This window comes from Solanum lycopersicum, chromosome 10 (assembly GCF_036512215.1).
Source record: "Solanum lycopersicum chromosome 10, SLM_r2.1".
In the NCBI taxonomy this organism is placed as follows: Eukaryota; Viridiplantae; Streptophyta; class Magnoliopsida; order Solanales; family Solanaceae; genus Solanum; species Solanum lycopersicum.
In genome coordinates this window covers 48,502,357-48,526,378 of record NC_090809.1, presented here as the reverse complement: position 1 = coordinate 48,526,378, position 24,022 = coordinate 48,502,357, and the positions used below count along the sequence as shown (strand labels likewise).

Here is a 24,022-nt window from a genome sequence, read left to right as displayed (position 1 = left end):
TTAATCTCATCTTTCTGAAAATGAGGGTATCGATAAAGCTGGACTATCACTGAATTAGTTCCTAATAGTAAGCATATACGATGGTCGTAGGAATGCAATGGAGGTAGACCTACAAGTTCTTGGAATAGGTCATTGAATTCAACTAACAGCTTCTTGAGCTCACATTTCTCAGAATCTTGTAAAAGATGTAGGTATGACTCATATAGTAGTTGTTGTCCATGTAAAAGGATATGCTTCCCCTTTACATGAAAACTTATGGTCAATAATGTAAGATCCCACAAAATAGGCCCCCAGTGTTTGCAACCACTTGTTACCTAAGACAATATAAAAAAACATCCAAGGAATCACATATAAATCAACACGGAAGGAATGGTTAATTACACAAAATTGCACTACTATGCGAATGCCCAGACTAGAAATCTTCTCACCAATTCCACTGATTCATCAAGATATCTTTTATGTTGGATAGGCTGGCAAGTCTAAACGTTGGGCAGTCGATTAGCTAATAAAATCGTGTATACTACCTGAATCCATTAAGATAAGGAACAACTTCTTATCAATTATAGCTTGCAACTACATAATATTTGCATATTGTTTTCCGTTGATAGCATGGACTGAGATGGTGGTCTCTCTTCTATCTGTTGGTGTGGGGTACATCTTCAAATTCCCCATCCTCTATTTCCAAGCAAAACAACTTTTTGCACTGATGGCCTTAAACACAAGGATCTTCACAGTTGAAGCGCAAACCCATTTGCATGTTGGGCAACCATCTCTGTGCAAGTCAACTTTTTCATAAAATGATTCGAAGCAATTAGCTTAGCACTTGGAGTTACTACTGTAGTGACAACCCTTGCACTAATGTTTAAAGTTGAACTATAGCCTTTTTATATATTAAAAGAAATTTATATCGTCTTTTCAAATGCTCTCACCAGTCTCATTGCTTGTAGCAGATTTGATGGATTGTGCAATTCAACATTGAGACGAATCAAATCAACTAATCCTGTCGTAAACATATCTACTTGCTGGTCTATACATACAAATGAAGTACGAGCCAAAATCTTTTGGAAGTTAATCAGATAATCTTAAACAGAACTAGTTTGTTTTAAGTTGATTAATTCTCCTAATGGGTTGCTTTTCATTGGTGGACCAAAACGAAAAGTACAATATTCTTGAAGACACCCCATGTTAAAAGCAGCTAAACCTACTTATTCTTGGTTGATTGTATGTGGGGGGTTTACAAAGCATTTCCCACAAAGGTGAAGCCAAATAAGAGGATTTTCACTTTCACCATAAGTTGGTAAGTCTAATTAAGTGTATCAAAGAAAGATACCTCTTCCTCCGTCGTTCACCTGTCTTGCTAGTTCGTTGGATAGAATCAACACTATTGTTTTCAACTTCAACTCCCTTCGCATGTGTGCTCTAGTGCGGATTAAGGTTTCAATTTGTTGGAATGTCAGACCATTCTTGCTTCTGAAGCTCCGCTACTTTTGCTTTAGTTTGAGATTGGGCTTTCTGTAACAAGCTTCACAACTTTACTTCTACAATTTTTTTGTCCACGATGACAAGATCTTCTACCAATTTGTTAAGGTCCTTAGTTTTGGATCGAATGCTAGACGATTAACTGGAAAGTTAGGCCCAACACTCGAATTTGAGCCCTTGTTCTTGTTCCTTGACCTGCCTATGATTGCTAAATTTTGCTTTTTATTCAGGGAATTGCAATCATGAGAACTTGTTTGAGAAAGTTCTGAATCTTTGTAGCGGTTTGAATATGAATAGGAACAAGAATAATATATACAATGCTACTTAGAATAGGAATAAGAACAATATATAGAATCCTTCTTGGAAAAGGATTATAATGTAGTGTCCTAGTTGGAAAAGGGGTCTAAGGTAGTGTCTATAAATAGGGTCTCAATGTAATAATGTAGAGACACAATTCAATAATATTTTTCTCCAATATTTCTTACATGGTATCATAACTTCTATGATCTTTGTAGAGATTCAAAGAGCTTTCACTGTCGGTGGATGGCTATTACCCATTTATGTCGCTCGTTGGCTAACGATTATGATAGTAAAAGTTGGGTCAATGTGTATCTTTCGGTGATTATTTTCTTATATCTAATTTGCATAGCATTGTGTATCTTTCCGGTTACTACTTTCTCATATTTAATTTGCGTACTACTGTGTATTTCTGGGACTACTTTCTCATATTTGATTTATGTCGTATCGTGTATCAATCTGGTGACTAGTTTGTCATATCTTATTTTTGTATCACCATACCAAGTTTTAGTGACTACGTTCTGATTTGTTTAGCATCGTGCCATCATTTCGGTGACCACTTTTTCATATCTGATTCGCGTAACACTGCTAAATATTGAATTTTTAGAAAAACAAAAGACATTTTAATTGAAAACAATAAAGAATAATAAAAAAGGGCTTGTGTTCTTTTTGGTGATTACTTTCTTATTTGTTAAGTTGCGCAAACTCTTCACTTTCGATACTGCACCATGTTGAATTCTCCAAAAATAGAGTATTTTTGGAGAATCAGACACACACTTGTTGACATTTTTGTAGAGTGTGAGCAACATAGGTTATTTATTTAGGGCCGTGCCATCATTTCGACCTTTTTAAAAAAAAATGGTAATTATTTCTATTTCTGTAGAACAACACATAGGTTGTACTGAAACCTGTATTTACATAAGGACTACTAACCCATACAATTCTCTCAGTAGGGTCGTGCCATCATTCCGATCCTACCCACATAATTTTATTTCTCAGACTATGGCTACTTTCAGCTATCAAATCTAATACTCTGACACATGAGCATGTTCCGACCAGTTTTTGATGACTTTCTTGGTTGTTAGCAACTCAACTATTATCCATATTTTTTATACCAGATTTTGAGCACTTTCCGGCGACCGCTGCGCAGTGAAGAAAATATAAATCATTATCTGTCCTATTGATTCTCGCGTATGTAATATTGTTTCCTGACAAACACATCAATAACAATCTTCCCCTCTTGTAACATATGACTTTTTGTACTGTTACATCTTTTTGGCACGAAATATTATAAATATTCAGAATGTGGGTCTCCACTTCTCTGTCCCACCATTGATGACTCAAAAAATTGATCCTGCTTTATCCTGCTTTTCATTCCTCATCCCAATGCTGAAGGTGAAATTGCCACCAAAATCTTTCCATCATTCCATTATATTCCCATAAAAGGTCCACACCTAATTGGAACTTTGATATGCTTAGCCTCTGTCTTGCTTGTACAATTGTATACTTTTCCGCTATCCACAAAACAATATTTCTGTAGTAGGGCCTAATTAAAACTAGGTGGTAGTTCACCCTAAGGCTCTCTATCTCTTTGAAGTTTTTAAACAGAGCAGTTTTTTCCTCAATAGAGAAAAAAGAAAGGGGAGAAAAAGAAAAATAGGGAAACAGAGCTTGTGATTCAGAGGTGCTAGAAAGGGTTAGGGAGATGATTCGTGGAAGGCCATGCAATCAAGGTTTAATAATTATTTTGGTGGAATTTGATGTGCTTCTTTTGTTCTTTTAGCAGAATATCAACGGAGTAAATGGTTCTTATTGTTCTAGTTATAATTTTAGGAGTTCTTCTTTTGATTGTTTTTCTGTGTTATGCATTGACCCAGAAATTTCTCATGGTAATTATATGGATTTCAGGCGCTGTTACATCCGCTTTATCAGGAAAGTCAACGACAAGAGGGGGAATGAGGGTCAAGAAGAGACGAGAAAAGCTTTTGATTTCATGCTTAACTATGTTGGTATGTTATCTAAAGAAATATCCAAGATTGAAAACATCTGCTTATGTGCATTTAATTTTGTATGCTTATCCAATCTATTATGCTAAGTACCATACACATGCTTTCCCTATACCCTCTTCGTTTTCCGTTACTACAATTATACTGCTAGTATGAAATTCTTCTTTTAAATGTTAGACTTACCATGATTATATTTCATCAGTTTGAATGAAAGTAGGTGCGCTCCAATTTGCTTAATGCCATCATGAATGTTGTGGGAAGGAAGAGACTTGAAAAGAAGTTAAAATGCGATTGTTTAGTTTACAAAGAGAAGGAAGGTCAATAAAACGGAGTATAGTTTCTTTCCCATCTTTTTTTTCTCCAACCATCATGAGTAGAAACTTCCTTTCACTTCCCTATATTCCCTCTTCAGTTTTTTTCTCTTTCCATTTTTATAATTTCCAAACAGATCCTTAGAAATAAACATCCTTTTTGGTTAAGTGTATGGCTTGAGTACGAATAAAGGATGGTATTAAAAAGATCGAAAATTGACCTTAATTGTTGCTCATGCTCAAGAAACAAGGCATGTCAGTTTGTGATATTGTTTGCATTCTGAAGGAGAAACACTGGTAATGTCATTACATGTACCTTGATTATCCTTCCTCAACAGCTTCAAATATCTTGGACTTGGTGAAAACACAATTTTTGAGTTTATAATAGCACTTTGTATTCATGTTTGTTTATTTAAATCAGGATTGCATAGGCAATAAAGTATGAGATGTTGCATTTTAAGGTAGAGGTTACAAATAGTGTGATATGGGTTTGCTACTTGTAATTTCTGTTTTTTAATTAGTTTTTACTGATACATTTGGTGCTTCGTATAGTAGGATATATAAAGAAGCTTTGTAATATTTCAACTGTTCTTGCAAAGTACTTCATTTTCCTAACCTATGTTTTTAACAGGAGCGGACATAGCATCAGGTCCGGTGTGGATGGAGTACATTGCATTTTTAAGGTCTTTGCCTGTACGGGACACACTTCTTCAACAAACAATACTTAAACACATATGCACACATGTTCAAGCAAATTTTATAGAAGTTCTGTTAGTTATGTAGCCGTAATGTTAATGCTGTATTAGATGATGATGTAGGCTCCGACCGCACAAGAAGAATCACAACGAATGACCTCTGTGAGGAAAATATACCAGAGAGCTATTGTCACCCCAACCCATCATGTGGAACAGCTTTGGAGGGACTATGAGAATTTTGAAAATTCAATTAGTCGAGCCTTGGTAGGCCTCTCTTTTGGCACAAGTTCTCAAACTTATTGATTTTATAGTGTTTGGCTAGCAATGTATGGGAAACAGTTCTACCAACTAAATCTTCTTTTTGGGTCCTATATATTATTATTAATTTCAGAAGAAAACACAAAAATAAAATACTAAAAGCACACCATTGTATATTCAGTTATAAAACTACGTATGTGTGTTTGTGAAAATTGTTTTGTTTAAACTCCTGTTCTTTTATTGGATTGTTGTGGTTGGTTAATCTTATCTGTGTATGCAATTTAAGGTGTGGTACTGTTTGCAACCAAAAAAGTCAACAAAAAGAAAACGCCGTAAACGAAAGAAGAACTGGAAACTAGATCTGGAGTATCTGGAGACAGAGAACGATTTCAGCATATGTTTTTTGGATAATTTGGAAGGAGAGAACCCAGAGATGTTTCAGGAAAGGCATCATCAATACATGTCCTAAAACATAGATGTTTGTGTAATCTAGCATTCTGGTCTAATAGGTCTGATGCATATGATGTAGGAAATGCTTAGATTTCAATAGTACATTAGTACTTACAGAACAATGAGACATTGTGATCTTTGAAATAGCTGTTTCGTAATGGCTAGCACTATCTTAAATCTTAATACTTGGCTGTTAATAGTAATGAAATGTTTTGCTTCTGATCAAAGAAAAGATCAAGAAACCAGTTGTGTGTTTCCTAAGTTTTGCTGATTGCTTTTTTGTCAAAATAAAGTGGACTTACCTTCAAACTCATGGACTGATTATAATTTTCTCTCTGGCACTTCATGATCAGTTTTTAGGCCATAAATTTTTTTTTCATTATTTTGGTAAAATCCATGCCCCCTAAACCCATCTTGCCAGGGGCCAATAATATTTTTCCCACCTCCAATCCTTGACGACTTGAGTTGACAATCATTTGATTGAAAATTAGTGCTCTTACCTCTAGAGCAGCTTCACTTGTCCTTTTAGATGATCTATCTTCTCTATATGTGTGTTAATGTAAGATCCTAAAGTGTTCTCATTACAGAATTTATTGCTTGGAAATAGTTGACATAGCATACTTTGAGGTTCTCAAAATCTAAGGAGGTTGATGTGTGAGTTGATGTGCTGAAGGCCTTGATTATCACTTGGATTGTACTTCTCTTGCTTTGTCACTACCTTGTTGCATTTTGCAATATTATTTTCTAGGCATAATACATAGCTAGACATCTTAACTTGGTCTCAACTGACAATTGGACACCCCAACTTTGAAAAGACACATCTAGACATCTTAACCTGGTGTAAGTTGGCCCCCTAAATACACTTTTCCGGATGTGCATTCTCAAATTGTGAATTCTAGATGTGCATTCTCAAAGTTGAGGTCTTAAAGGGGGAAAGTTAGATCAAGTTAAGGGGTCTAGATGTGCATTTTCAGAGTTAGGTTGGCTAGCTGTCAATTGAGTCCAAGTTAAGGTTTCTATTTATGTATTCTGCCTATTTTCTAAATTAGCTAGAAGAATAGCAGATGTCTTAGGAAATGGCCATTTAGACTTTCTAATAGAGCCATCTGAAAGTGTTTTTTTTCCTTAGGCAAGAACGATAAATAGAGAAAGAGCTTCATTATTAACATTTTTAGTAAATCAAGCTGCAAGCAACCATGATACAACGAGAATAAAATCAAAATATAATGATTTGTCAAACTATTAGAATTCCATTAGGATGGAATTTAATATGGTTATTGTTGTATGTTATTTAGAATAATGCTTTGAGTTTCTCACTCTGTCCTTTTCAGGAGGACATGTCTAGGTTTTGTTTAGGCATATTCTACTTGGTTATCTGTTAAAGTCATCTACGTGCTCATATTGACTTTCAGAAAGTGATAGTAACATTACCTAAATCTACTTTAGATTCCTTCAAAAAATGTGGCTGGTACAATTGATTGTCATGTATGTTGACAGTAACTGGTTTTTTTTGAGATATTTTCTGTTGATTAAATTGCAGGCAAAAGGACTGGTTTCTGAGTATCAACCTAAATATAACAGTGCGAGGGCTGTATATAGAGAAAGGAAGAAGTACACTGATGAAATTGATTGGAATATGCTAGCGATTCCGCCCTCTGGATCTTCCAAGGCAATTCCTTCAGTATCTTTCCTAGCTTTTACACTTGAAGCAGGCCAATTAGATTGCACATTTAGTACCCAGTTTTGGGGGGCATCACTGGCATGTCCAACTACTTAATGTATTTGAGATAGATGTTTAGTTGAAATGTTCTGTTCTATCATCTAACTTATTTCATGTGGAGACTCGTGCAATTATGAAAGTGATGACATAGAGGTTTTAGATGATGGTTCTGAGGCTCTGCAGGCTGCAACCCTAGTTCTGCCTCATTCTTACATTAGTTACTTTTCCACGGGTCTGCAGGAGGAAATGCAATGGATGGCATGGAAAAAACTTCTAGCCTTTGAAAAGTAAGGGGCAGTCTTTTAAACATAGTTTGGTCAGCTAGAATGTGATTGTGGCCTTATGGCTAGTTAGAGACATTTAATTTACTCTATATTAATTATTTCCTCTCTTATTGATCTTTTAGTCCCTAACATTAGACATAAGTCTGTAATTGCTTTTGCTTGTATTGATTATTAGACTTGCTAATGCTCCTAAGCATGTCAGATGGAAATACAGTAAAGGCCCATTATAAGTTTTGTGTTGTTCTTTATCCCAATGTTCACATTTGCAATTGCTGAATGCACCTGTTATAATTCTCTTTTTCCTGGAAAAAATGTACTTGTTTAGCATTAAGACCTACCAGATTTTCAAGTATGGATACTTCTAATATTTTGTTACAGCATATGATCTTTTTTCACAAACGTCGCTGCTTTGATCTTCTCCCTCATGGTTGCTTTCCATTTGAAAGTAAAACCGACGACAATGACATCTAATTATTCTGGTCTTCATGTCAGGGCAAACCCACAGAGGATAGACAGTGCTTCTGCTAATAAAAGAATTGTGTTCACATATGAGCAGGTATGGGAGACATAGGTGTTAAAATCATTACCTCTTTTCTTAGAGTTTATTTCCTTTCTTTTTTAGGACAATGGATGGTGGAGTTTTCTATGTCTGGTTTCCATATGTCTTAGTTTTTTTTTTTTGGAACTGGTAACTTATGCCTTACATAGTATCTTGAAGTACTTTCCTTTTCAATTCGTGCTTTTTATTATACAATTGAGAGTCTTATCAGTGAAATTCTCTCTCTTTTTTTTGACGATCGTGGTGTCCGGGTTAGCTTTTGAACACCTCAAATAGTTACACAGATACTTGCCACCTCCTACAGGTATAAGATAACTCTGTCCATCAAGGCTAGGACAAATAGGAAGAAATCACGTAGTGTTTTTCTTATCTCATTTGAACCTAAGACTTCATGGTTATCAACCCCCTTTCTTAACCTCTAGGCCACATCCTTGAGTGCATGAAATTCTTATTTTGATTCATGTTAGTTATGTATTTGTGCACACATGTTTAGTAGTGACATAGGCACCTGACAAAAGGATTTGTAACAATTTGGAGTGTTAGTAGCACAACCTTTAATATTTGATACCTATCAAAATAAATCCTCTAAAATTGTTGGTGTGTTATACATAAATAAATTTTGAAAAGTTACCTTCTCAAAAAACAAACAAAAAAAACTTCGAAAAGTTGGGAGACATTTTTTGAATTTATCCAAAAGTTCATGATGATGTATCTTTCTTTTATGTCTTTAATTGCATACTTGAATATGATGATCGGCTCCCAAGTATTTCCTTGGAGTCTAGCAGTTGGAAATCACCTTGATGTGCTGAAGCGAGATACTGTATCATATTGAAGATTATCATTAGCTATCTGACAAATGATTACCTGATATCAGTGGATTGTGTTAGTATACTGTTGGTTCAGCATCCAAACCCAGTTTCATAGGAGCTACTGGACAATTTTGTATTTCATAACTATGTCATGAAGTTAAGTTTTATTTAGTTTCCAGAATGGTGATTAACCTCATAATTATTTTTTATAGGAGTCCTTTTAGTCGGATAAAAGACTTGCATGTGGTGCAGTAACAGGTGAATTAGGCAACCACTAGTTTTAGAGCTCCTAAATTTTGTTGCAAAAGTCAAATTATTTTGTATTTGAATGAAATGGACTTAAATAGAGCAGATTGGATATGTACAACTTTTGTATCGTTGACCCAACTTGATTTATGATTGAGGCATAGTTGATTGATATATATGATATTCTTGTTTTTTCTGTTTGAGGTGGCGTTGGGATTTGGTGCTTATCCTTCCCCTTTATATTACTGTAAAAATTCCTCTACTTTTGATTTTTTATGCTTTGGTATAAAACCAAACTAGATTGATCTAGATGTTCAATGACAGTGCCTCATGTTCTTGTATCATTATCCTGATATATGGTATGAATATGCCACATGGCATGCAAAAGCTGGTTCAGTAGACTCCGCTATCAAGGTTTTCCAGCGAGCTTTGAAAGCACTTCCTGGTATTTTTCTTATTTCTTTTCTTTCGTAGATGACACTTGGGGTTTCTTTTTGATGTTGTTTTCTCCTGAGTTTTAGATAATTCTTTTCCCTCTTGTGATTAGACTCGGAGATGCTGAGATATGCTTATGCTGAACTTGAGGAATCACGTGGAGCCATTCAGGTTATGCATCTATTTACTTTCCCTAAATATTCAGTTTTTTCGTATCCTTTATTGAACGTTCTGATGCAGGCTGCTAAAAAGGTATATGAAAGTCTTTTTGGGGATGGATCCAATGCCTCTGCACTATCACATATCCAGGTAAGACCATAAAATCTCCTCGGAGGATCATATACATATTTACTTTCTTTTAAGAGATGAAAATGTGAAAATGTACTATCTTTGTTAAAGATGAGATGCACTCATATTCGGTGTAAACATGATTGAGAATGTAAGTCCTAGAACTTGAGTTCTTTTCTTATGACGATACACCAAAAATGTGGGAAATATTAATAATGATTAGGTAATATTTAAATTTTCTAGTCCCAGTATCGGGAGAAAATCAGGACCATGTTCATAGGATAACACGCTTCAGGGGAAATCAGAATCCTCCTTTGTTCAGCATGATCCGGCTGTGCTACGAGGCACCATTCTATTCCCATCTGGATAATTCCGAGGTCTCTGCTATCGTTATCACTGGGTATCATCTTGCTGGTCTTCATATCTCTTACCATTACCAGTTTATCCCATAAAAAGAGCTCTGCTGGTTGCCATTCTTCGTGTTACCCATTTACTTGAACAGTAAACAACTAGAACACGTATAAGTCCTCGAAGAAATCATTTTGCAAGTCGAACGGGATATATACAGTATGCACTTGCAGATGTGCCACTGAACTTATCAAGCTTAGTGAACTGATAACTTAGAGGAACAACAAAGGGTCATACCATCTTCATTTTGAAATAAAATTAAATAGATGGAATAGTATTTCTCTAGCTATTCCGTAAGGTTGGGTAACCCAAAACATCTTCTCCCTTCTTCCTTGGAGAAACAGAAGGTGAGATAGAGTTCAAACATGACATGTATGGTTTAGTAAAAACAATAGTTCAAGAAACTTGTACCTGGAGGGTACAACTTGATGTGTTAGAAGTATGTTACTTTTTATGTGTATTATGTGCAATGGGAAGTGGAAAAAAGAAAACAAATTTTTATCTCCAAAAAAACAAATAAAGCAATTTGACTCCTAGCTTTTAAGATAACTAGGTAATTTTCCCGCGCCTCGCACGGTCATAAATAATAATTTCATTGAACTTGCAAATAATTTCTTACTATCCATACATTGAAAAAATTAGAAAAATAGGTTCTGAAAAAAGTATTAGCAATATTCCAATATGAATTTGATTATTTGTCATTATCACATAAGTCAAGAACCTCTAATGAATGAATTATTCACGATATAATAGATCATTTGTTCTTTAATCAACATTGAAAGGAAAATAAAGAACAAAATATGAACATATATACAAAGGTGTTTCATAATAAAAAGAAACATTTAAGTTGCATAGATTATACAATTGTGATATATGTCTAAGGAGAAAATTTAATAATTTGTTAACATATTCAAAAAAGAAATTATGCCTGCACAAGAAAGCAATTATAACTTTTGAACTTGCATAATGTATTTCTTCAATTGATAAGTGAAAAATTTCATATTTATGTAAGAAAAGATAGTATGTAAGCTTATGTATAGTACTTTTACAATAATTATTTTCTGTACAATAAATATGCGTACTATATGTGTATATTTTCAATATAATCGGAGAAAATAACTTTGCAGAAACATAAAAAACAAAGTTTAAAACATGTACTCAAAAACAACAATTTATATCATAAACATAAATTAATGAGTGTAAAAAACATATCAGGAAATAGAATGAAATATAAAGGAAAAAATCGAGTCTGCTGAATACACAATATCTCCTTAAGAAAACGTTTCCCCTCCAATACAAGAGGTTTAAAGAATTACATCCTCTCAGAATGAAGCGATTTTATTCACCAACTTATTGATAAAAAACAGTAGTGTTAGTAAGTCACTCAAAAGGAGCAAAGTACAAAAATATTTAATTTTGCGGAAGTAGTCCTTTTGAGTGACTTACTAACCCAACTTAGTGCTGAAGATTTATACAAAAACTTGTTAACTTTGTCAAAAATAAAATAAAATGTACTATTTGCATTGGTTATTTTACATTCCTGTTAGTAGTTAACATGTCTGTAGACGCATTATTGATTTGCAATTTTCGGGTAAACTAGCATTGAGGAGTCCACTAGAAAATTTGGGCACAGGATATGTACTCTCTTGGATTTAGGGATGACAAATTCATGTTAAATCTAGATATAACCCAAATATAACGTCTTTTGAGATATATTGTTTGTTGATCAATCTTATACCTATTGATATCTAGATGAATACTGATCTATTTAGATCTTTTTGGAATACTTCTGGATTGGAAACCATACTACTAAAAAGGTTTTTATTGTTAGATATAAAAAGTGAAGATACTGATTGCCGTGAAATTCTCTTGGAAGCATGAATTGCCTTCATTTTGAGTTAATACTCTTTTATTGTTCATTTATTTATTGTGAATGGAGTTTCCTGTTCGTGATTTATTTTGTTTTACTGACTATTCACATAAGTTCCTTATTTTCATTAATAAATTCCGCTGCTCTTTTTCATGGAACATATTTATATGTTACATGTTAGTTTTTCTCTCGTCAACCATATCAAATTTCTTCCAATCATTATCTGAAATATTACTATCTAACTTCAGTTGAGATCTTTTGGTTCGTGATGCTGCAGTTTATAAGGTTTTTAAGAAGAAGTGAAGGAGTTGAAGCAGCTCGCAAATACTTTGTTGATGCACGCAAGTCCCCAAATTGCACTTACCATGTTTATGTAGCTTATGCAATGATGGCCTTTTGTCTAGACAAGGATGCAAAGGTGATTAGGACTATCTTAATTTCAAATGTTTCAAGCAATTTGGTGCATGGAACCTGTGAGAGACTTCCGTACCTCAAAGAATATGTCTAGAATAATTTAATTCTCACAAATCGATTGGTGTATGATAATTTCATACTCGTTCGGTGGTTATTTGTTGAATTATTTGATGTTTTAAACCAAATTACTCTTTGTAACAGTTTCTTTTCAAATTAGTTCGTATATGCTTCTTGACTCTCTTTTATTTGTTGACATCCCTGCATGTTTCATCCATGGTATCCTTTGGATGATATGCAATCATTTTTGTGCATTCATGCAGATGGCGCACAATGTTTTTGAAGCAGGGTTAAAACGTTTTATGCATGAGCCTGGATACATCCTTGAGTGAGTCTCCTTCTCTTCTAATTTACAAAAGTAATATTATGTGGATGAGTGACTGCATGAGTTCCAGTGCAATCAGGAAGTTAGGATTTGTGTCCAAAGAATTTGTTGGTATGCCAGCATACCCCTATATGTAATGCATGGTGAAAGACTTGTGGCAGCATCTGGTCCATGAGGGGAAATGAAACAGTTGTACAATTTCAAGCATCATAACATTATTCTAAAAAGTATTCAACTGTTATTGATGACTGTTCTTCCTGGGAACTAGTAGCAGGGTTTTCTTTCTGTTTTTCTCTTAGCAGAAATAACCATGAGTTAATTAAAATGTTGCAGGTATGCAGATTTTCTTTATCGTTTGAATGACGATAGAAATATCAGGGCATTATTTGAACGTGCATTGAGCTCACTGCCGCCAGAGGAATCTGTTGAGGTGTTTTTCTATTATTTGTTTATTGCGTAATTTTGCAGTTCTTGCTTGTTTCAGGGTTTTTTTTGGATGAGTCCTGCCTGTTTTATTTGTGATATCTGTTCTTGTTGATTGTTTATCTTCATCTTCTTTGGCGTGTCTCATTCTATAGTTTGGATCTTCTACGGTAAGCTGGTTGCATGCCGGTGTTGCTTATTAATAGAACCAAGAAGCATGTATCAGTTGCTTTCTGTTTAGGCTTGTCAGATACTTTTTATTTACATGCTATTGCAACAACATTTTTCATGGTGAAGCTTGTTGTCTGCTTGCAATGTTCTTTTTAGTGCAGGGTGGTGTTGGAAGAGAATGAGTCGGTTTATGTGACTCTTGTCTCTGGGACTCTGTATGTGTGCACATTTATGTGATTTTTTTGTTCTACTTTTTTTTCTTTTCTTTTTGGGAAATGGTTACAAAAAGAAGCCAATTGGTTCTACTTACGTTTAAGTGGATGAGCCTGAGTTCATCTATCATATGTTGGCGTTTCTTTCTGCTAATAATTCAAAAGAGGCTGAAGGTCATATCTCTGGATACATTTGTGTTTCTTCATTCACTATGCATAGCTCATATATTTGCCTGGACTTGTCTATATTATCTGTACGACTACTCTGGAAAAGAAAGTCTCACAACCCAATGGCTTTTGATCTTCTTCCCTCATATAAATATTGAATTGAAGGGGCTGCACACATGAGTGCTCAAGTATAGGCCTAGAGTTTAAATTCCTAAAAAATTTTCCAGTTGTATTTGTTTTAACGAAAAACGAATAAAGTCCTGAAGAGGGAACGGACATCCAACTCTCCTAATACAAGGGAGCGGACACTGTTGGTTAAGTATTTCTCAGAACCTTTGTATTCAGACCAATTTATGCAGCTAAGAGCATCATAAAGTAGGCACATTCCACAATGTTATCTTTTGTTAACATTTCTCCAGTCAACCAACTACTTCCTCTGGGGATTTTTTCGGCAGCCATCATAGATATTCAGCCTTTATAACCTGGAGAAGGATAAGACTTCATTTGACGATTGTTTCAGATCTTATGAGATCAGGAGACTTGGTTCTGGGTTGAAACTTGGTTCGAATGGGTCGAGGTTGAACTCAGCTGAATTTAAGGAGACAAGTCACTATTAGTTAAATAATATTAGATGGATTGTGTTTGTTTCTAAAAATGGCATCCAAGGCAGAAATTGTTGGTTAAAAGGTGGAAAGGGCCACTATGCAAGTTTTTCTGTACCCTCAAGCACAATGAATTTGAGGGATACATCAGCTTCATAGCCTTCAATGACTCAGTTGCAATCAAAGAGGCTATTCAAAGTTTGACCAAAATCATTACAAAGAGATAAACGCATGGAGAGCAGAACTACAACTACAGGGGTTACATGTATTAGTGTTGATGAACACGAAGAATTACTAAAACCATTGGAGGAGGAGGAGATTTCGGGAAGCATCAAATATGTGCTATGGAGAGGCTCCCTGGGCCAGATGGCTTTTTCATGTCTTTTTATCTCACTTTAAGGGACTCTAAGAAAGAGGACATCAAGAGTGTTATCCACATGTTGTATGCTAGCAGACAGAGAGATGTTTTATTGCAACATTGTGGCAATCCTCCCAAGATATCACATGCTTCTGAGCTGAAAGATTTTAGACCAATAAATCTGATCACAGGATGTATATAAGATGATATAAAAAATACTTTCTGAAAGGTTAAAAGATGGTGGATGAGTTAGTCAACAAACATCAGAGGACATTCATAAAAGGGAGACAGATAATGGATGTTGCCCTTATTGCATGTGAGTTTGTGGACTCAAGATTTAAAGGTAATGAACCTGGTTTAATGAAATGTGCTAGTTGGACATTGAAAAACATATGGCCATGTAAATTGGAAGTTCCTGCGTAATACTTAAAGACAAATGGGATTTGGAGAAATACGTGGGTCATATTAGATTTTGCATCAGCATGGTAAGATTCTCTATTCTTGTGAATGGTGAACCAGTGGGTTTCTTACCATCAGAAAGGGAATTTAGACAGGGGGATCCCCTCTTGTTTATCCTGTCAATGGAGGGTTTTGATAGCTTGATGTGGATAGCAATTCATAACTGGTAAATAAAGGCTTTCAGATAAGTGGCAATAGTGGAGAAGTTAAAGAAATCCATCATTTACTATATGCAAATGACAGTGTCATCTTTTGTGAGCCTTACGAGGAACAAATAAGATTCATCAAGACAATCTTATTTTTTTTGGAAGTCGTCTTAGTTTGAAAGTGAATTAGGGAAAAAACAATGTGTTCCCTATTATGGAGGTGACAAAAATAGTCAGAGTTTGGTGGATATTGTGGGTTGTAAAGTGGATAATTTACCTACAATATAGTGGGGCATGCCATTGGGGAATAAACATAAGAATTCAAAAATATGGGATGACACTTTGGAGAAGAAAAAAGGAGATTAGCAAGATGGAACTGTACCTATCCCTAGGAGGCAGACACATCCAGATCAATTCAATGTTACATTCCCTTCCAATATATGTTATGCCATTTTTTCTATTTACCCTCAAAAGTGGTGAAGAAATTGGACAAACGGAGAAGGGATTTTCTTTAGCATGGTGCAAAGAGATTAAAGGCTATAACATGTTCAAATGGTAGATAACCTTGAATAGCAAAGATAAAGAGAGGTTTGAGCATTAGAGATCTGAGAAAGCATGACAATAATCTACCGATGAAGTGGTTGTAGAGATATCATGAGGAGGGGAGAACTCTATGGGAGGACATAACCAAATGCTAATATGGTGAAAATGAAAATTGGTGCAGTACATGTAATTATGGAGTTGGGGTCTGAGAACTATTAGGCACTTGTGGAGAGAATTAGAGACTAATTTATACATAAAGGTGGGAGATGGTAGGAGAACAAAATTTTGGGGAGATGTCTGGAATAAACCGATCCATTTGAAATACTCCTTCCCAGATTTGCTCGTACTATGCAGTTACCCAGAGGCAAAGATCAATGACTGCTGGACACCACTGGGTTCGAAATCTTTCCTTAAGAAGACTTCTAAATGATTGGGAAGTGGAGAGAGTGGCCAACCTTTCTAGATGAAATAAAGGCATTCCAGGAACCAACAGTGATCCTGATTCATTGAGATGGTTACATAGTGCACATGGGGCTTTCACTATTAGCAGGGCATGTACAATGGAAACTAACGAACATAGTAGTAGCCAACAAAGCTTGTGGGGGAAAGTATGGAGAAATTTAGCACCAAACAAGGTAAAATGTTTTACATGGTTGACCCCTAGAAGGGCATGCCTGACACATGAAGTTCTGAAGAAGAAAGGGATGACTATATTATCTTGGAGTTCATTATATGGGTAGATAAAAGAGACTAACAACCACTTATTTTTTGCATTGCAGTTTTACAACCATCTTTCTCAACCTCATAAAGACGAAAAGGACTATACCTGAAACACTGCAGATCATTTGAATTATTGGATTAGAAGATGGGGTAGTAAATCTAGAAGGTGTGGTGGAGAATGATCCTGCATTGCATATGGTGGACAGTTTAGAGAGAGGAATAATGAAAATTTTGAAGATATATCCAGTTCCATTCATAGGGTTAAATGGGATTGTATTTTATCTCTCTATTTTTGGAGTAAAGAAATAGGTTTAGAGGAACACAACAACTTGTAGATTTTTTAAAATCTCTGTTCGTGTCACTTTTCTTGTATATCCATAATGCTGAGGAATACAACATCACAGTTTCCCGTTAAGAAAAAAAGAATATTACAACATGCAAATATATTTGATAGAGGAAAGCATGAGTCCCATTATTGAAGCAACTTTGCCTTTGAATCTCCAGAATACATGACAAGATAAAGACATAACTTGAGACATCACTTTGGGTCCATCTAAACATCCTAAAACTTAGCAAATAATTTGGGGTGGAGTTTCCTAGATGTGAAAAAGAGCAATGTAACTCTTTGTTAAGATAGATAATAAAAGGTGATCTAAGAAGGAGAACGACCAGGATTAACAACTCCAAAGAGAAGTGTAAACATGAAATTTTAGAAGATGCAAAATCTATTTTTGTGAAGATAATTTGTACTACTTTTAGTGTAAACATGAAATTTTAGAAGACGCAAAATCTATTTTAATGTTGTAGATTACATTTAGAATTTGAGTATGACGTATCCTTGTTATCCTTTTCCATTTTAGTCTTATAATTAAAGTACTAAATCACACTATGAAAGTTTGAGGTAGGGTGGAAGAGATAAGGATGAAGCGGGATGTGTCTTATTTCGTGAACCATTTTGGATTCTTGTAGGGGCAATTTCTTGACTTAGAAAAGATGTACAACAAAGTATCGCGAGAGGTTCTATTGAGATGCCCAAAGTATTGAGGAGTATTTGTGCATACATTAGAGCAATTAAGGACATGTACAATGGATCCAAGACCTGAGTAAGAATGGTTGCAGACTTCCTAGTCTAGATGGGGTTGCTCCAAGGATTTTCTCGGTAACAAGCGAATTGACACAACATCTTCAAAGGGAAGTACCATGGTGTATGTTATTTGTGGATGACATAGTATTGATTGATGAGACACTCGAAAGTTAAATGATAGATTGTAGGATTGGTGACTAACTCTAGAGTCTAAAGGTTTCAAGTTGAGTAAGACTAAAGCAGAGTACATAGAGTGCTAGATTAGTGATGCATCACTTGAGGATGTATGGACATACAAGAAGAGGATAATAAGATGAGAGTGGCTTCTACAGTGGACAAGATGAGGGTTCAAAGCTGAGATGGTTCGGGTATGCAAAGAGGAGCACAAATGCCCCAAGGAGGAGGTAACGAAAGATTGACAATGATAGGGGAGAGATGATTAAACTTGACATGACACAACTTCAACGCACTTAAAAAATGACATCAAATAGGAGAGCGTAGAGGTCGAAGATTAGGGTAGAAGGTTAGTAGGTAGTTGAGCGTTTCTCTCTCCTTTTTGTGGGCGAGTTTGGCTCTGGTTTAGAACACTTTATTTGCTTTCTTTTCCCCTTATCAATCTCACTACTATTGTGTAGTATAATCTTATTGCTTAATTTTACTACTATTGTTCCTTTTACTTTGATTATCTATGCTATTTTGCTGTCAAAACTCTTGCTTATATGGAATCGTACTGAACTGCCTATTCTTTGCGTAGGTTTGGAAAAAGTTCACTCAATTTGAGCAAACATATGGAGACCTTGCCAGCATGTTGAAGGTATTTTGTGTTTTTGCTGCTGATGTATATTCCCTTGGTTTTTATACTGAACTTTGTGGGCTATTTTCAAGTCCAAATACTAATTAAACTTGTTCTTTCTGAACTATTGGCATATCTCGAATAGCATATTTTCTGGATTGCATTCCTTTGCAATCAACAAGTATTGGTTACAGTTGACCTACTATATTCAGAGCTGCATATGCTGTTTTCCAGATATGCCTATTGTTCTGTTTGTCCAATTCTGTGGACTTCCTAAATAAAAGAAGGCTCATTATAGTCACACTAATTTCAATTGGTTAATTTCATGAAGCAATTTAACTTTGTTCACAGTGTGATTTTCTTGTACCAACCAACAAGATTGTTGATAACTGATTGATTACTTTCTTTCCCCAGACCCCACTGTGTGGGGGACTACACTGGGGATGATGTTGTTGATTACTTTCTTGTCCATTAAAATAATATATGCAATGAAATGAACTTAGAATCAGATCCAATCAAACTTCTAATTAAAAGTTGATAGGGAAATTAAATCCTTTTATATCCTTCTTTGGAGGGCGTAATGTTTAATACAATGATTACATTTGTTTGTGCTTATTGCTTGTATTGACAGGTTGAGCAGAGAAGGAAAGAAGCTCTTTCTAGAACAGGTGATGATGGAGCATCAGAGTTAGAGAGTTCGTTGCATGATGTTGTATCACGCTACAGTTTCATGGATCTTTGGCCTTGCTCTTCAAACGACTTGGATCATTTAGCACGCCAAGAGGTTGTCAGCGTGCGCATGCACACACACACATTAAATTATTGTTACAAGGGCACAAGTATCGTTTTCAAACATCATCTTAACTTGTGTGTACTTTTTGCCTATTTGCTATCTGTTTTTCAGTGGCTCGCGAGGAACATCAATAAAAAACCTGACAAACCTACTCTTGGTATTGAGGCAGGTTCTGCAGGTATTATTGTTGGCTTTGTTTAATACTGAATTAAACTCAGTTTCTGAATTATACTCTCTAACTCCTGGTTTCTTGAGCATAGACAAGACTACTTCTGGTGTTTCATCCAATACAAATCCGCCTGCTAAGGTTGTGTATCCAGATACTTCAAAAATGACGGTTTACGACCCGAGGCAAATTCCAGGTAGGTCTTTCTAGCCCCTTATTCTATGTTGGTTCTTGCTTAACAATCTCCCAAATAGATAAACAGTTGTTCCATGTCCCTTTTAACCGATGTTGGTCTCTCAGAGTTTGAGGTGCGATTAACAAACTTAGGAATGAATAATAGAATGTGTTTTGATTTCTTATTCATTAAATTATCCTTCTCGATGTCATCATTATCAACTTAAACAAATGGGGATACATGTGTACAACATTATCGACTTCTTACTCAGAAGAGAGAAAGGCATCAGCATATAAGCTTCACTCTTCTGGAAGGAATTAGATTATCACGTACAGTTGTATCCATAATTATTTTTAGGATGTTTTGCACTCTCATAGTAACTAAAGGCACCTGCCTATAGTTATATCTCCGTAGTCTCCTAGTTGATTAATGGCATTGTTTGTTCATTGATTACATTGAACTTTACTTTGGACTTGATTTTCAATCACCGAATCAGCAAGTTTTTGTGAGATGGACCATGAAAAGGAGATGGTTGTAGTGACCTCTTGTTTTCTTGAGTTACTGAACTTGGGGATTGCTCCGCTGGACTTTGATGGCAAGGATGAGATCAGTTGTAACACATCAACAACTGTGAAAATACTCAAGCAATGGAGCAACAGTGGAAGATCCATTAATCACCGAAGATGAAATTCTGGCCTTCTACCAAATGTTATATAATTAATCTAAATTGGAACCTGAGTTTACCTCCAGGATTATCACAAACTTAATGAAGAGGTGATGCAGTTGTTATAGAGAACTTCTGATGAGCAAGAGGTTTTGGAAGGTGCTGAGGCATATGCATCAGACAAAGCTCCAGGTATAGATGGGTATACCATAGGGGCTTTCCTCACTTGCTGGGACATTGTAAAGTAGGATATAATGCAAACATTGAAGATCTCTCAGTTTCAGCAATACTTTGAGAGGAGCTTTGATGCAACCGATGTTTCTCTAATTCTTAGAAAGGCTGGGGACATGAAATTTAGAAACTTCAAACCTATAAGCTTGTCACAAACTTAATGAAGAGGTGATGAAGTGGTTATAGAGATCTTTTGATGAGCAAGAGGTTTTGGAAGGTGTTTAGGCATATTCATCAGACAAAGCTCCAGGTCTAGATGGGTATACCATAGGGGTTTCCCTTACTTGCTGGGACATTGTAAAGTAGGATATAATGCAAACATTGAATATCAGTTTCAGCAATACTTTGAGAGGAGCTTCTAATGCAACCGATGTTTTTCTATTTCTCAAGTGCTGATTGAGAGGGTAGAAAGGTGATACACAAATTAATTTACTAAACAATAAATATCATTCTGGGTCGAAAGGTGATACACAAACATAGAAAGGTACTTGAGGGTGTGAAGTGAGTTGTTTACCAACCAATTATCTAGGAATGTCTTTGGGATCAAAGAACAAGTCACAACTTGAAAGATGTGGGAAAAAAATAAGCTAGATAGGAAGTCATATTTATCTTCAAGGAGGGTAGTTCTGGTAAATAGTGTGCTCGATTTCCACTTACATGATGTCCCTATTTTTCAGTGCTAGCGAATATTGAAAAGAGAACAGATGTTTTTATTCTTTTGATGATCGTAACATTCTATATATTAACAGGTATACTATACCAACTGTATAGTCCCCAAAACAAGAAAACTTCATATCTATGTTTCTTCTTACATATTTTCTAAAACATCAAAAATATCTTCGGCTTCTACTAAACATTCCTGTGTACACTAAAAATAATAAAGGACTAAGCAGTCCATCTTCAACTTCTGGATATTGCACTGCTTCTCCTAAAAACACCTCTGGTGTCTCTCTTTCCAAACAGTCCCACCAAATACACGCTGGGAAAATCCATCTCTCCTTCTGTTAGGTCAAATTCCATGTCTGCTCCAACTGTCTAGTAATTCCTTTGTGCTTCCTGGCATCAGCTGAGAATAGAGTTTTAAGGAGGAAACTTATATGGCACGGTAACAGAGAAAAGAAAGGTTTTCATTTGGTTAAGTTGAAGACACTCACCATCAATAATACAGAAGGGGGTTTAAGCATAAGAAATTTCAAGCATAACTATAATAGCCTGGCATTCATGAAATGGCTCTGAAGGTTCAACTTGGAGAAATAGGCTCTATGGAGATGGGTTGTCAATGAAAACTTGTGAAAGAGGGACAATGGTGCTCTTGAAGTGGTATCTACACCCTATGGTGTACCTTAATCAATATGTGAAAGTGGGGAATGGGATGTAGACTTCTTGCTGGAGTGATAACTGGATTGGACATGGACCTCTCAAGGATATTTCCCTGATAAATACAATCTGGTCAACAACAGAATGCAATAGTAGCTGAGATTTGGACTTAATAGGGCTAGAATCTAAGCTTCAGAATGACTGGGAGATCAACAGGCCTGCTGTTAATTTCCATGGTTGCACGAATCAAGAAGACAGATTGTTATGGCTAAAACAAAGCAATTGTATCTACAATGTGAAATTTGCGCTCACATTTGAATGACAATGGCAGCAGGCTGGGTTGTGTCACTGTAAATACATCTGGAAGGTGAAAATACCCTACAAAGAAGCATGGTTTGTTTGGCTGGAAAGTAGCATGCCTTATTTGGCTGATGCTTGTTTGATACAAGAAAATCTGAAGAAAGTCAAGCATGCTTGTTGGATATACTTATGTTAGACAAAGGCCCGCTAACCCTCTCTGCAGTGCTTGGAGCCGTGGTAATTACTTGCAGGTACGACGTAAAATACATGCATGCGGATTGTGTGGTCTGCATGATATGAAAGAGAGATCCCTCGATGCCTAGGAAGTGAAGTGCCTTCAGATGTAGGGCTCTTTGATTGTTTTAAGCCAATCATGGGAGGCTGCATTGTGCTGCAGTAATAAGTGAATTTCCTCCTTGCCAGAGTTCTCTTCTTAGAGAAAATACAGCCTTGTGATTATTGGATGACACTAAATAATGCATGGACTCTTGCATATACTGGGATTGGGACTTTGCGAGTTAACCTGATACATGAATATGCATCACTTTCGATGGGAGAGACTAATCTTTGTTTCTAGAATAAAAGAACACATAAACTATGGATAGTCCAAATGACGAAATTCGTAAAAAAAATTGCCTTCTCGATTCATTTCTGTTCTCCACATCAGCTAGTTGTAAACTTGCATCCTGTCAAGTAATTAAATAAAATTGATTGCCAAAAAAATTAAAAATTGTGAATGCAGGAAGTTTAAAGTGCTTATGGTTATTTTCTTCTTTGGTGTGTTTCATAGGAAGGAACTTGTTTTCCATGGAAAACAGTTTCTTGGAAAAAGTTCTCCAGGAAAATAAGGTGATTTTTCTACTTATTTTCTAGTGTTTGATAAGTAAACAAAAAATATAGACTCAAACATTTCTATATAATCTGTTAAAACACTCTGGTTTTGGGGTGCGTTAGAGAGTGATGAGGAGAAGATTAATGTGGAACGGAACTCATAAAACGTGTTTTTCCCACTTCCAGAAGGGAAGACATTTCTCATTTTTAATGAACTTATTTTCCTAGAGAGGATGTTTCCCAAAAATTTGACCAACCAAATTGGAAACATTTTCTACCCCACACCCTTGGATTCATATAATAATGATCTAACACTAAAGTACACTTATTTCAATGAGGTCCTCTAGATTCAGACTAAACTATATACAGATCAAAAAAGTAGGGTGTAATAGACAACTTTTCCTCAATTTCAGTGAGAACCATGCGGATTTTTATTAAGAACTCTATATTCTTGTAATGTGGGCATCTGTTATATGAGGAACTATCAGCTTACGTTTGTTGGATGATGCTGGATTTTCCAGGTCCTGCTGCGCTTGCAGCTCCATCTGCTTCAGGCACCTTGCCCTATTCTGGTCCATTTAGCAGCAATGGACCTCCAATTGCCCTTAATGATATTTTGAAATCCTTGCCCCCTGCATTTGCAGCGTTCGTAGCAAATTTGCCAGCTGTTGAAGGTATAGTTCTGAATTTTCCAGTCACTTGCCCTGTGAAATCTTGGTCCTTTGTAAAAATTTTATAAGTCGCTCTAGTCTGTTGTTAGCTTTTGTATTTTAGTCAGATTACTCCTTTACATTTGCATGTCAATGGTGGTCTACCAATAAAAGAAGGTGAAACACCTTTCCTGGAAAGACTCTAGAGTTGCCTTTTTGATGTATGAATGACCATTGTGTCTTAATAGAATTCTTTTCTTCCAATGAACTTCCTAGATGTGATATCTGCTTCTATGTTTGTGTGG

General features: G+C 35.7%; 1 protein-coding gene across 11 annotated transcripts in view; it reads left to right on the top strand.

Annotated features, from left to right (window-relative positions):
- LOC101249869 (cleavage stimulation factor subunit 77) overlaps positions 1 to 24,022 on the top strand; it is a 33,733-nt gene that overhangs the window by 7,788 nt on the left and 1,923 nt on the right. For 7 of the 11 annotated variants that reach the window (XM_069289743.1, XM_069289745.1, XM_069289744.1 and 4 more), the window contains exons 5-21: positions 3,685 to 3,785; positions 4,725 to 4,786; positions 4,912 to 5,052; positions 7,037 to 7,165; positions 7,457 to 7,503; positions 7,993 to 8,056; positions 9,439 to 9,559; positions 9,662 to 9,720; positions 9,790 to 9,858; positions 12,393 to 12,533; positions 12,850 to 12,914; positions 13,245 to 13,341; positions 18,552 to 18,611; positions 19,222 to 19,374; positions 19,495 to 19,561; positions 19,644 to 19,745; positions 23,589 to 23,741. In XM_069289743.1, the coding sequence (XP_069145844.1) occupies positions 3,685 to 3,785; positions 4,725 to 4,786; positions 4,912 to 5,052; positions 7,037 to 7,165; positions 7,457 to 7,503; positions 7,993 to 8,056; positions 9,439 to 9,559; positions 9,662 to 9,720; positions 9,790 to 9,858; positions 12,393 to 12,533; positions 12,850 to 12,914; positions 13,245 to 13,341; positions 18,552 to 18,611; positions 19,222 to 19,374; positions 19,495 to 19,561; positions 19,644 to 19,745; positions 23,589 to 23,741 (1,631 nt within the window). Of the gene's footprint in view, positions 1 to 3,684; positions 3,786 to 4,724; positions 4,787 to 4,899; positions 5,053 to 7,036; positions 7,166 to 7,456; positions 7,504 to 7,992; positions 8,057 to 9,438; positions 9,560 to 9,661; positions 9,721 to 9,789; positions 9,859 to 12,392; positions 12,534 to 12,849; positions 12,915 to 13,244; positions 13,342 to 18,551; positions 18,612 to 19,221; positions 19,375 to 19,494; positions 19,562 to 19,643; positions 19,746 to 23,588; positions 23,742 to 24,022 lie in introns of those variants that run through there. The other 4 variants (XM_069289747.1, XM_069289748.1, XM_026033150.2 and 1 more) reach the window with 2 other exon arrangements.